The sequence below is a fragment of the Symphalangus syndactylus genome, chromosome 8 (genome assembly GCF_028878055.3).
Source record: "Symphalangus syndactylus isolate Jambi chromosome 8, NHGRI_mSymSyn1-v2.1_pri, whole genome shotgun sequence".
NCBI lineage: Eukaryota > Metazoa > Chordata > Mammalia > Primates > Hylobatidae > Symphalangus > Symphalangus syndactylus.
Window position 1 is genome coordinate 14,614,467 of NC_072430.2, and position 12,506 is coordinate 14,626,972.

General features: G+C 44.9%; 1 protein-coding gene across 4 annotated transcripts in view; it reads right to left on the reverse strand.

Annotated features, from left to right (window-relative positions):
- TECPR2 (tectonin beta-propeller repeat containing 2) overlaps positions 1 to 12,506 on the reverse strand; it is a 143,788-nt gene that overhangs the window by 32,811 nt on the left and 98,471 nt on the right. For all 4 annotated transcript variants that reach the window (XM_055288102.2, XM_055288103.2, XM_063643823.1 and 1 more), the window contains exon 17: positions 6,258 to 6,406. In XM_055288102.2, the coding sequence (XP_055144077.1) occupies positions 6,258 to 6,406 (149 nt within the window). The remainder of the gene's footprint in view (positions 1 to 6,257; positions 6,407 to 12,506) is intronic.

Here is a 12,506-nt window from a genome sequence, read left to right on the forward strand (position 1 = left end):
TCATGCCTGTAATCCTAGCACTTTGGGAGGCTGTGGAGGGTGGATAATTTGAGGTCAGAAGTTCAAGACAAGCTTGGCCAACATGGTGAAACCTCGTCTCCACTAAAAATAGAAAAATTAGCTGCATGTGGTGGTGTATGCCTGTAGTCCCAGCTATTAGGAAGGCTGAGGCAGGAGAATTGCAAGAACCCAGGAGACGGAGGTTGCAGTGGGCCGAGATTGCGCCAACGTCCTCTTGCCTGGGTGACAGAGCGAGACTCCATGTCAGAAAAAAAAAAAATTCTGAATAGACTTATAATGAATAAAGAGATTGAACAAGTAGTCAAAAAAACTTCCCACAAAAAAAGCTCAGGCCTACATGGCTACATGAATTCATGGATGAGATGATGAATTCTAACAAATGGGGTGTAAAAAATAAAACCAATCTTTCAAAAACTCTTCCAAAAAGTAGAAAAGAAGAAAACACTTCCCAATGCATTCTATGAGGCCAGCATTACCTTGATACCAAAACCAGATAAACACATGACAAGAAAACCAAAGATCAATATCTCTCATGAATATAGACACAAAAATCCTCAACAAAACTTTAGCAAACCAAATCCAGCAGCATATACATACAAAGGATTACACATCATGACCAACTGGGATTTATCCCAGGAATGAAACTGTGTTTCAACATACAAAACTCCATCAGTATAATGTATCATATTAATAAAGGAAAAAAACCACATGACCGATCTCAATAGGCATAGAAAAAGCATTTGACAAAACCCAACACCCTTTTTTCATAACAAACACTGAACAAACTAGGAATGGAAAGAACTCCTAGAATTCCTTCTAGGAATAGAAGGGAACTTCAACCTAATAAAGGGAGCCTAAGAAAACACAAAGCTCACATCATATTTAATGGTAAAAGACTGAATGCCTTCCCCTTAAGATAAGAAACAAGACAAGGATGCCCATTCTCGCCACTTCTACTAAACATTGTACTAGAAGTTCCAGCCAGGGCAATCAGGCAAGATAGTAAAATAAAAGACATACAGAGAGAAAGGAAGAAGTAAAATTATCTCTATTGGCAGACCATGTCGGAAGCCATGATCTCATCTATAGAAAATGCAAAAGAATCTATGAAAACCTGTTAGACCCAATAAACAAATTCAGCAAGGTTGCCAGACACAAGATCAATATACAAAAATCTATACTAGCAATGGGCAATCTGAAAATCAAGAAAACAATTCCATTTACAATAGTATCAAAGGGAATACAGAACTTAGAAATAAACTTAACAAAAGCAGTATAAAACATATACTCTGAAAACTACAAAACATTGGTGAAGGAAAGTAAAGAAGATCTAAATAAATGGGAAGACATTCCATGTTCACAGACTAGAAGATTTTCCAAATTTATCTATTGATTCAACACAATTCCTTTCAAAATTCCAGTTAGTATTTTTTCTTTTTTTGCAGAAATTGAAGTACTTATCCTAAAATTCACATGGATGTAGGAGGGGCTCCATGTAGCTGAAAAAATCTTGAAAAAGAAAAAGTTAGAGGATTCATACTTCCTGATTTCAAAATTTACCACAAAGCTAAGTAATCAGGACAGTGTAGTATAAGGATAGATATACAGATCACTGGGATATAACTAAGAGCCCAGTAGTAACCCTTTATATTTACAATCAATTGATTTTGACAAGGGTGTTAAAATAATTTAATGCGGGCCGGGCGCGGTGGCTCACACTTGTAATCCCAGCACTTTGGGAGGCCGAGGCGGGTGGATCACGAGGTCAGGAGATCAAGACTATGGTGAAACCCCGTCTCTACTAAAAATACAAAAAAAAAAAATTAGCCGGGCGTGGTGGTGGGCGCCTGTAGTCCCAGCTACTCGGAGAGGCTGAGGCAGGAGAATGGCGTGAACCCAGGAGGCGGAGCTTGCAGTGAGCCGAGATTGTGTCATTGCACTCCAGCCTGGGTGACAGAGCGAGACTCTGTCTCAAAAAAATAAATAAAGAAATAAAAATAAATAATTTAATGTGGACAGAATAGTTTTTTCAATAAATGGTGCTGGTACAATTGGATACCCACATGTAAAAGAATGCATCTGGACACCGATCTCATACCATATTCAAAAATCAACTCAAAATGGATGAAGCACTTAATGTAAGAGCTAAAACTATAAAACTGCTAGAAGAAAACATAGAGGTAAATCTTTGTGACCTTGGATTAGGCAACTAAAAGCAGAAGCAAATGAAGAAAAAATAAATAAACGACTTCATCAAAATAAAAATATTTGTGCATCAAGGAACATCATAAAGAAAGTAAAAGACAATGCACACAGAATGGAAGAAAATACTTGTAAATCATGTGTCTGATAAAGGTCTAGTACCCAGAATACATAAAGAACTCTTATATAAAACTCAACAGGCTGGGCACAGTGGCTCACACCTGTAATCTCAGCACTTTGGGAGACTCAGGTAGGTGGATCACAAGGTCAGGAGTTCGAGACCATCCTGGCCAACATGGTGAAACCCCGTCTCTACTAAAAATACAAAAATTAGCCAGGCATGGTGGGGCACGCCTGTAATCCTAGCTACTCAGGAGACTGAGGCAGTAGAATCATTTGAACCCAGCAGGCAGAAGTTGCAGTGAGCTGAGATCATGCCACTGCACTCCAGCCTGGGCGACAGAGCAAGACTCCATTTCAAAACAAACAAACAAACTCAGTAAAAGATAACACAATTTAAAAATGAGCAAAAGATTTGAGGCTGGGCACGGTGGCACACGCCTGTAATCCAAGCACTTTGGGAGGCCGAGGTGGGCAGATCACCTGAGGCCAGGAGTTTGAGACCAGCCTGGCCAACATGGTGAAACCCTGCCTCTACTAAAAAAATATGGAAAAAAAAAAATAGCCAGGCGTGGAGGCACATGTCTGTAATCCCAGCTACTCAGGAGGCTGAGGCAAGAGAATCGCTCAAACCCAGGAGGCAGAGATTGCAGTGAGCAGAGATTGTGCCACTGCACTCCAGCCTGGGCAACAGAGTGAGACTCCATCTTAAAAAAAAAAAAAAATGGAACACTCAGTTCTTGAAAGAAGATACACAAATAACCAACAAACACATGAAAAGAGGGATGTTCAATATCATTAGTTGTTAGGTCAATGCAAATCAAAACCACAATGAGATACCACTTTCCAACTACTATGATGACTAGTATTAAAAAATTAGACATATGAGGCAGTTTCTGAGACCAGAAAAATAAAATAACAACAAAAAATTGGAAAGGCCAGGTGCAGTGGCTCACACCTGTAATCCCAGCACTTTGGGAGGCCGGGGGAGGGTGGATTACCTGAGGTCAGGAGTTCGAGACCAGCCTGACCAATATGGTGAAACCCCGTCTCTACTAAAAATACAAAAATCAGCTGGGCATGGTGGTGCATGCCTGTAATTTCAGCTACTCAGGAGGCTGAGGCAGGAGAATTGCTTGAACCCGGTAGGCGGAGGCTGTAGTGAGCCAAGATTGCGCCATTGCACTCCAGACTAGGCAATAAGAGCGAAACTCTGTCTCAAAAAAAAAAAAAAAAAAAAATTGGTGAGGATAGGAAAAACGAGAACCTTCATATCTTGCTGGTGGAACACAAAATGGCGCAGCCCAGTGGCTGCAAAACACTTTGACATCCTTAAAAAGTTCAACACAGAATCGCCATATGACCTGCAATTCCACTTACAGACAGACACCCAATAGAACCGGGAACATACATCCTCCCTAAAGACTTGCACACAAATGTTGACAGCAGCATTATTCACAGTAGCCAAGAAGCAGAAACAATCCAAATGTCCATCCACTGGTGAAATGATAAACCGATGTGGCCTATCCATGCAACAGAGCTGTTATATAGTCATAAAAAGGAATTAAGAACTGATACATCTACAACGTGGATGAACTCTGAAACATGATACAAAGTGAAAGATGTCAGATAAAAAAGGCCACATATTATATGATCCAATTTATATAAAATGTCCAGAATAGGCAAAGCCATAGAAATAGAAAGCAGATGAGTGGCCACCATGGGCGCAGGGGCTGGTTCTGTGAGAACAGGAAGTGACTGCTAATGGGTAAGGGTGTTTTCTTTTTTTTGGAGTGATGAAAACATTCTGGAATTGGATAGTGCTAACTGTTGCACACTCTGTGAATATGCTAAAAACCACTGAGCTGCATACTGTAGAAGGCTGAAATTTTATGCTATGCGGGTTGTAACTTAAAAGGAATATAAAGTTGTTAGAAGGAAAAAAAGGAACGTATTGACAGTGGTGTGTCAAAGGAGTCCACCTGGGTGCAGGCAACCAGAGAATTTAAGGACAATAACTAAACTAACGACAAGCGGCTTGCTTTTCATAATCACTGTACCCCAGTAGTGCTAAACATGGCAGTGATAAAGGCTCCTCTCTGCAGGGTGGACTGCTCCCTCTGTGCCACTATGAGTACGTCACCGTGTACAGAGGGAAAACAGAGCATGTGTTATAATTCATTATGTACAACCTCAAGTTTGACAGTGCTGTATCATTCACAAAGTGCTGTCATAGATAATATCATCCCCGTCACCCTCTGGAGGAGGAAGACCCACCAATGAGGACGAGAAGCCTCCCTGTGGCCATGACCGCTAGTGGTGGCCTCCACAGAGCTCTGGGGCTGAATACTGATTTCAGTAAAGGTTCTCCCACCAACCACACTCCCCAGAGCTGGTGGATGGGACTGGTGTCCTCATCCCTGAGGCCTCACCATGACCAAAATGTAAACAGTTATGCACAGAGGCATTTACCCTACTCTTTACCTCTTTCCTGACTCCACTGAAGGTTTCTCTGCCCAACAACGAACCATCCCCCCTGCCCCACTGCTGCCTCCACAATTGGCAACTTCACCTGTTTCCCAACAGAGTTACCAAATGGTGGCTAGCAGGAGTCTGGGCAAGTAAGTCTCAAAAAACCACAGCCCCCAGTTATAAACTTCAACAGAAATCAGGCTGGGCGCGGTGGCTCACGCTTGTAATCCCAGCACTTTGGGAGGCCGAGGCGGGCGGATCACGAGGTCAGCAGATCGAGACCACGGTGAAACCCCGTCTCTACTAAAAATACAAAAAATTAGCCGGGCGTGGTGGCGGGCGCCTGTAGTCCCAGCTACTCGGAGAGGCTGAGGCAGGAGAATGGCGGGAACCCGGGACGCGGAGCTTGCAGTGAGCCGAGATCGCGCCACTGCACTCCAGCCTGGGTGACAGAGCAAGACTCCGTCTCAAAAAAAAAAAAAAACTGCAACAGAAATCTATCCAGCACAGGAACCAAGCCTGTGGCATCTTTTTTTTTTTTTTTTTTTTGAGACGGAGTCTCGCTTTTTCACCCAGGCTGGAGTGCAGTGGCGCGATCTCGGCTCACTGCAGGCTCCGCCCCCCGGGGTTCACGCCATTCTCCTGCCTCAGCCTCCCGCGTAGCTGGGACTACAGGCACCCGCCACCTCGCCCGGCTAATTTTTTGTATTTTTAGTAGAGATGGGGTTTCACCGTGTTAGCCAGGATGGTCTCAATCTCCTGACCTCGTGATCCGCCCGCCTCGGCCTCCCAAAGTGGTGGGATTACAGGCGTGAGCCACCGCGCCCGGCCTCCTGTGGCATCTTTAAGGGTAACTAGATAGTACATTCAAATCAGACTTCTGCTTGTGAGCTGAGTGCTGGAGGTCAGAAGAGCACAGACCCTATGTTGAGATGCACGGTCAGCTGAAACATGGCAGGAGCTGGCCAGCGGTGGGCTGGACAGGAAATGGAATTTCTTCAACAAACCAAGAGAGGCACTCAGCATTTTCTCCATGACAAGATTCAAGGTAACTTTTACTTTCTTCTTTATACTTCTGGGTACTGATTTATTATCATTATTATTATAAAATAGAGGTTCCAATATATAGGCAGATTTAAAAAATATTCACTTCGTAAAAAGTCAGAAACAAAATATTATTATTTTGAAAGAGAAAATATATGTGTTGATTCATTATCTGTAACAATCTGTTCAGCTCTAAACTTCACAAATCCCGAATTCCAATTGTGATGTTGATGAACGAGAGTGTGTAGACCCTGGGGTCATGGCTCCCCGCATTTGCTGGGAGGCCTCTAAAGGCTGTGGGGATCCTTTTTCCCAGTACCAGCATCCTCACAGTTTCTGGGGAGTGAGTAACTCCACAGTTACTGAGGAGTGAGTTCCACCAGCTAACTTCTGCTTACCTGGACAGGTGGCTCAATCATTATCCAGGCTGGAAGCATGAGACTGGGATTGAGAGGCTGAGTCCCTACACGGAAGTAAACTCCACCCCTGGAATCACAGGCCCAGATGTGCTGATTTCCACATGCCAAGCTTGTCAATTTTACAGCTCCTGTAGACAAAGAAAAGTACACACACTATAATTACTTTTGTACAATGACTAATCTTTCAACTAATCTATGAAGTTTGATTTTCTACTTCAAAGAAAGAAATGAGGCTGCATTTGCAACTGAACTTGGACGCTGAGTCATCGGATCTGTCCTAGTCCATCCACATCGGCTGTGTGGACTCAGCTGAGCTTGAGAACATCGTAACTCAAGAGAGTAATGATGGCCTCTGGCCACTCTGCCACCTGCCAGGCGCTACACGGCACCCCTTCCAGGCAACAGGCAAAGCAGTCAAGATGCTGTCAGCCCAGTGCCCTGAACCACCAAGCCCTGGGATTGGTATCTCAATGTGGGTCCCATCGTCAGCTTCCTCAGACATGTGACTAATGCCAGCAAATTCTAGATTTGGAGAGAGGGAACTCGTATTTACAGATAATCTTGATCTTAATTAGAATTAAACTGACTGGGCACAGTGGCACACACCTGTAATCTTAGCACTTTCAGAGGCCATGGCAGGTGGATCGGTTGAACCCCGAAGTTCAAGACCAGCTTGGGCAGCACAGTGAGACCTTGTCTCTACAAAATACACAGAAATTAGTTGGGTGTGGTGGCACACACCTGTAGTCCCAGCTACTCGGGAGGCTGAGATTGCTTGGGCCCAGGAAGTCGAGGTTGCAGTGAGCCGTGATGGTGCCACTGCACTCCAGCCTGGGTGACAGAACGAGGCCCCATCTCAAAAAAACAAACAAAACAAAACTAAGTCTCCCAAAGAATCTTCGTTTTTATTTATTTCTCACTGCTATTGAGACTGATTGCAAGAGGAAAGGAAATGGGAAGAGTTTTTTAAAAATGGAAATTACATTTGATAATAGTCTGGCTAAAAGAACAGCAGTCAACAGTTTCTGAGCAGCTGCTGTGGACAGGCTGGTCAGCCAGGTCTTCATATACTCATCTCAAACCCACAACAATGACACACGATTAGTATCGTCCCACTTCACCCATGAAACCATCGGGACTCAGCCAGAAAGAGATCTGCTGAGGGCCACATGGCAGGAGGTGGCCAGGCCAGGAGGCAAAGGAGGATCTAAGGTTTGGACCTGGGTTGGCCTGGGTCCTCTGCATCAGCAACCTCTGACCTCTGAGACTTTACCTACAGCGCAATGCACAGATCTTCAGGGCTAAGTTGAATTGGTTTTTTGTTTTTGTTTTTTGTTCTGTTTTTGAGATGGAGTCTCGCTCTGTCATCCCGGCTGGTGTGCAGGGGTGTGATCTTGGGCCACTGCAATCTCTACTTCTTGGGTTCAAGTGATTCTCGTGCCTCAGCCACCTGAGTAGCTGGGATTACAGGTGTGTGCCACCACGCCCAGCTAATTTTTGTTAGCTTTGTTAGATTAAACTCCATCATTTGGAGTTTAATCATGTTGGCCAGGCTGGTCTCGAACTCCTGACCTCAAGTGATCCGCCCACCTCAGCCTCTCAAAGTGCTGGGATTACAGGTGTGAGCCACCGCACCTGTCCCAATCAGTTTTAAACAACTTAGTCACCCCAAAAAGTTCCCTCAACTCCCTTCTGGCCAATGCCCTCTACCCTGAGGTAACTGCTGAACTGACTTCTTTTTTATTTTTTTTGAGACAGAGTCTGGTTCTGTTGCCCAGGCTGGAGTGCAGTGGCGTGATCTTGGCTCACTGCAACCTCTGCCTTCTATTTTTTCTTTTTTTTTTTTTTAGACAGAATCTAGCTCTGTCACCCAGGCTGGAGTGCAATGGTGCAATCTCGGTTCACTGCAACCTCCACTTCCCGGCTTCAAGTGATTCTCCTGCTTCAGCCTTCCAAGTAGCTGGGATTACAGGCATCTGCCACCACGTCCAGCTAATTTTTGTACTTTTAGTAGGGACGGGGTTTTGCCACGTTGGCCAAGCTGGTCTTGAACTCCTGACCTCAGGTGATCCGGCCGTCTCAGCCTCCCAAAGTGCTGGGATTACAGGTGTGAGCCACCGTGCCCAGCCTGTTTCATTTTTAAAGAAACCGCCAGTTTCCCTAATGGAGATCCTGTGCTCCACACCCACAGCCGTGTCTGTGGGTTCTGGCTGCCCGCACCCCTGAACGTTTTCCACGGCAGCCGTTCTAGGAGAGGTGAAGTTGTATCATGTCGTGGCTTTAATTTGTATTTCCTGCTAAGGAATGACGCTGGGAATCTTTTAATATGCTTATGGGCATCTGTATATCTTCTTTTTTTTTTTTTTTGAGACAGAGTCTTGCTCTGTCGCCCAGGCTGGAGTGCAGTGGCGCAATCTTGGCTCACTGCAAGCTCCGCCTCCCGGGTTCACGCCATTCTCCTGCCTCAGCCTCTCCGAGTAGCTGGGACTACAGGCGCCCGTCACCACGCCCGGCTAATTTTTTGTATTTTTAGTAGAGACGGGGTTTCACCGTGGTCTTGGTCTCCTGACCTCGTGATCCACCCACCTCGGCCTCCCAAAGTGCTGGGATTACAAGCGTGAGCCACCGTGCCTGGTCTGTATATCTTCTTTTGTGAAGTGCCTGTTCAAGTCTTTTGCTCATTTTAAAATGAACTGTCTCCTGACTGCTGAGTTACAGGAGTTCTCTGCACATTGTAGGTACTAGTCTTCTGTCAGATACATGCATTGTAAATCTAGTCTGTGGTTTGCTTTTTCATTTTCTTTCTTTTTTTTTTTTTTGAGATGGAGTCTCACTTTGTCGCCCAGGTTGGAGTGCAGTGAATCACTTGAAGCCGGGAAGTGGAGGTTGCAATCTCAGCTCACTGCAAGCTCTGCCTCCCAGGTTCACGCCATTCTCCCGCCTCAGCCTCCTGAGTAGCTGGGACTACAGGCACTTGCCACCACGCCCAGCTAATTTTTTTGTATTTTTAGTAGAGACGGGGTTTCACTGTGTTAGCCAGGTTGGTCTCGATCTCCTGACCTCGTGATCCACCCGTCTCGGCCTCCCAAAGTGCTGGGATTACAGGCTTGAGCCACCGCGCCCGGCCTCATTTTCTTAATAGTGTTTTTGGATGAGAAGTTTTTAATTGTGATGGATTATTTTGACTTTCAACTGGGGAATAAAAGGTGTGCAGCTCCATTAGCTGGTGGTGCTGCCGGAGGAGGGACAGGTGGAGGACGCCCCACACTGGGTGCAGAATCAAGAGGTGCCGCCCTTGCACAGTTGTCACTGGTATCAGATGACAGCCCACGGAGCGTAGCAAAACACAGAGGCACGACTCTGCTATGTGAAAATCTCGTCATGTGTCTTCAGTTATGACATCAACTTAAAGCTATTCATTCACTGCTACACAAAAAAATTATCATTATTCCTCTGTGCATTTCCTAAAGATGACAATTTCTCTATTCCAAAAATTAACTGTATTTTCTCCTCCCTTGATCTTGTACAGAATGTTTTACCAGGGAGTTTAAACAGAACTCCCTGGAACTCTAACATTACATATGCAAAGATCTGTACCAGTCAAAATAAAGTACCTTCAGCAGTAACTCTAGAAATAGCTGAGAAACAAATGCTAATTAAAAAATAATTTTACATTAGAATCTTCAATCTGCCTCTAAGAGAAACTACAGGCAGCAGTGATCATGCTAACAGTCACATGGTGACAAAAACACACCAGGCCAGCATCTCAGAGTTGGCAGCAACAACACCGCTCACAGAACATGGAGTTCACATTACACAGTGAACATCCTTTCAGAACACATATAAAAGACTGCTAGACGATGCACTTCCAGTGTATAAACCAGCTTATTCCGAATTGAAGAGACAGGTGAAAGATGACAAAGTTGAACTGAGGGCTTTCCTGCAGATTTTTACCCCAGAGTGTCACCCAGGCCGCCTGGATGAATGAGGTTTGTGAGCCTGTCCCACGGAAGAGGTGGTCAGGATGTGGTGAATGCGGTGGCAGAGACCACAGCCCTGCCCAAACACTCCATGGCTCCCTCACGTTCCCTTAGAGTTAGGCAGGACCCATGACCAGTTCTGGCAACAGGCTCTAAGCAGAAGGAACCGAGATGGTGGAGCCCAGAGCAAGGCAGGCGGGATCAGGAATCCACCACCTGGAGGACCACTGCCCTAGAAGAGGACAGATGCAGGGCTAGCTTCGTGGAGCGGGGGCCACGGTTCACTGTGTGAAGTCGCTGATATCTGGGGCTTGCTACTGAGCACAGCCCAGCCTGGCTGATCCAAACACACTGACATTTTCCTGCCTGTCCCTGTTTGGTCCTTATTTTTTTCTCTTGTTTTTAAAAAATGCTTTAATTACTTTATTCGACAAAGCAGACATTTTCCCTTTAGGATTATTTCTTAAACGTATTATTTTAAAACAAAAAGTGGCATTTATTTGATGTTTTATTTATAAAATACTTTTCTGTATAAATTACTGCATGATACAATCCTGTTTGTTACCTAACGGCATAAACTGACACTGAATAGTTCTTCATTAAATGCTGTGACCTGATAAATTAAATTACAAATTTCATTAGTTTGCTAAACATTCCAATGCCTGACATAATGCATATTTATGTGTACTGGGAAATGAAATGTTACAAGCCTCTTAAATATCTGCTAAGTGATGCAAATTTTCTTCCAAAAACTAGGATTATAATAAATCACTACAAAATTCCATATTTGACCGCTACAACTTGGTTCAGCAGCCAACCATTTAATTTAAGAATCCCTTTAATTTAATCCTATAGCAGTAATTGCTCTGGTAATTTGTATAGGGGCAGAAAGAAGAGAGAAGCTGTATCTTAAAAAAAAAATTGAGGCTGGGCACGGTGGCTCACGCCTGTAATCCCAGCATTTTGGGAGGCTGAGGCGGGTGGATCACGAGATTAGGAGATTGAGACCATCCTGGCTAACATGGTGAAGCCTTGTCTCTACTAAAAATACAAAAAAATTAGCTGGGCATGGCGGCAGGCGCCTGTAGTCCCAGCTACTCAGGAGGCTGAGGCAGGAGGATGGTGTGAAGCTGGGAGGTGGAGCTTGCAGTGAGTGGAGATTGTGCCACTGCACTCCAGCCTGGGCGACAGAGCGAGACTCTGTCTCAAAAAAAAAAAAAAAAAAAATTAAAGGTAGAAATCATATTCATTATTTGATACTTCACTAAAGTCATCCTCATCCTTGAAATTAAAATTTAATTTTTTTTTTTTTTTTTTTTGAGACAGTCTCACTCTGTCACCCAGGCTGGAGTGTAGTGGTGCGATCTCGGCTCACTACAACCTCTGCCTCCCAGGTTCAAGGGATTCTTGTGCCTCAGGCTCCCAAGTAGCTGGGACTACAGACGTGTGCCACCACACCTGGCTAATTTTTGTATTGTTAGTAGAGACGGGGTTTCGCCATGTTGGCCAGGCTAGTCTCGAACTCCCGACCTCAGATGATCCGCCTGCCTTGGCCTCCCAATGTGCTGAGATTACAGGCATGAGCCACTGTACCTGGCCTTGTTTCTTAATTAATTTATTATTATTATTAGTAGTTTTTGAGGCAGAGTCTCATTCTGTCTCCCGGGCTGGAGTGCAGCCACCATCTTGGCTCAGCAGGGGCATAATCTTGGCTCTCACTGGAGCCTCCGCCTCTTGGGTTCAAGCGATTCTCGTGCCTCAGCCTCCCGAGTAACTGGGACTACAGGCACCCGCCACCATGCCCAGCTAATTTTTGTATTTTTAGTAGAGATGGGGTTTCACCATGTTGGGCAGGATAGTCTTGATCTCTTGATCTCGTGATCCACCCACCTTGGCCTCTCAAAGTGCTGGGATTACAGGTGTGAGCCACCACGCCTGGCCGACAAGGTTTTTATAACCTAACATCTTCTGCCTCATGCCCTGGGAAGGCTGATGGTGACTTAGAGCAAGAGTTGAGAATTTTTCTGGGAGGGTGGGAGTCACATCATCCACCAGGCGACTGTGTGTGATGACATCCTGTACCTGCATGGAAGGCAGTTTTATCTTTGACTACCAGTAACACGGTCAAATATAGGATCAAAACTCACATCCCAGAGTTACTCAGAAATGGAGCTGCAAATAGTACTGACTTTCCCTGACATTTTAAATCCTGCTGGTGCAGCTGCATGCAGTTATAATCCCAGCACTT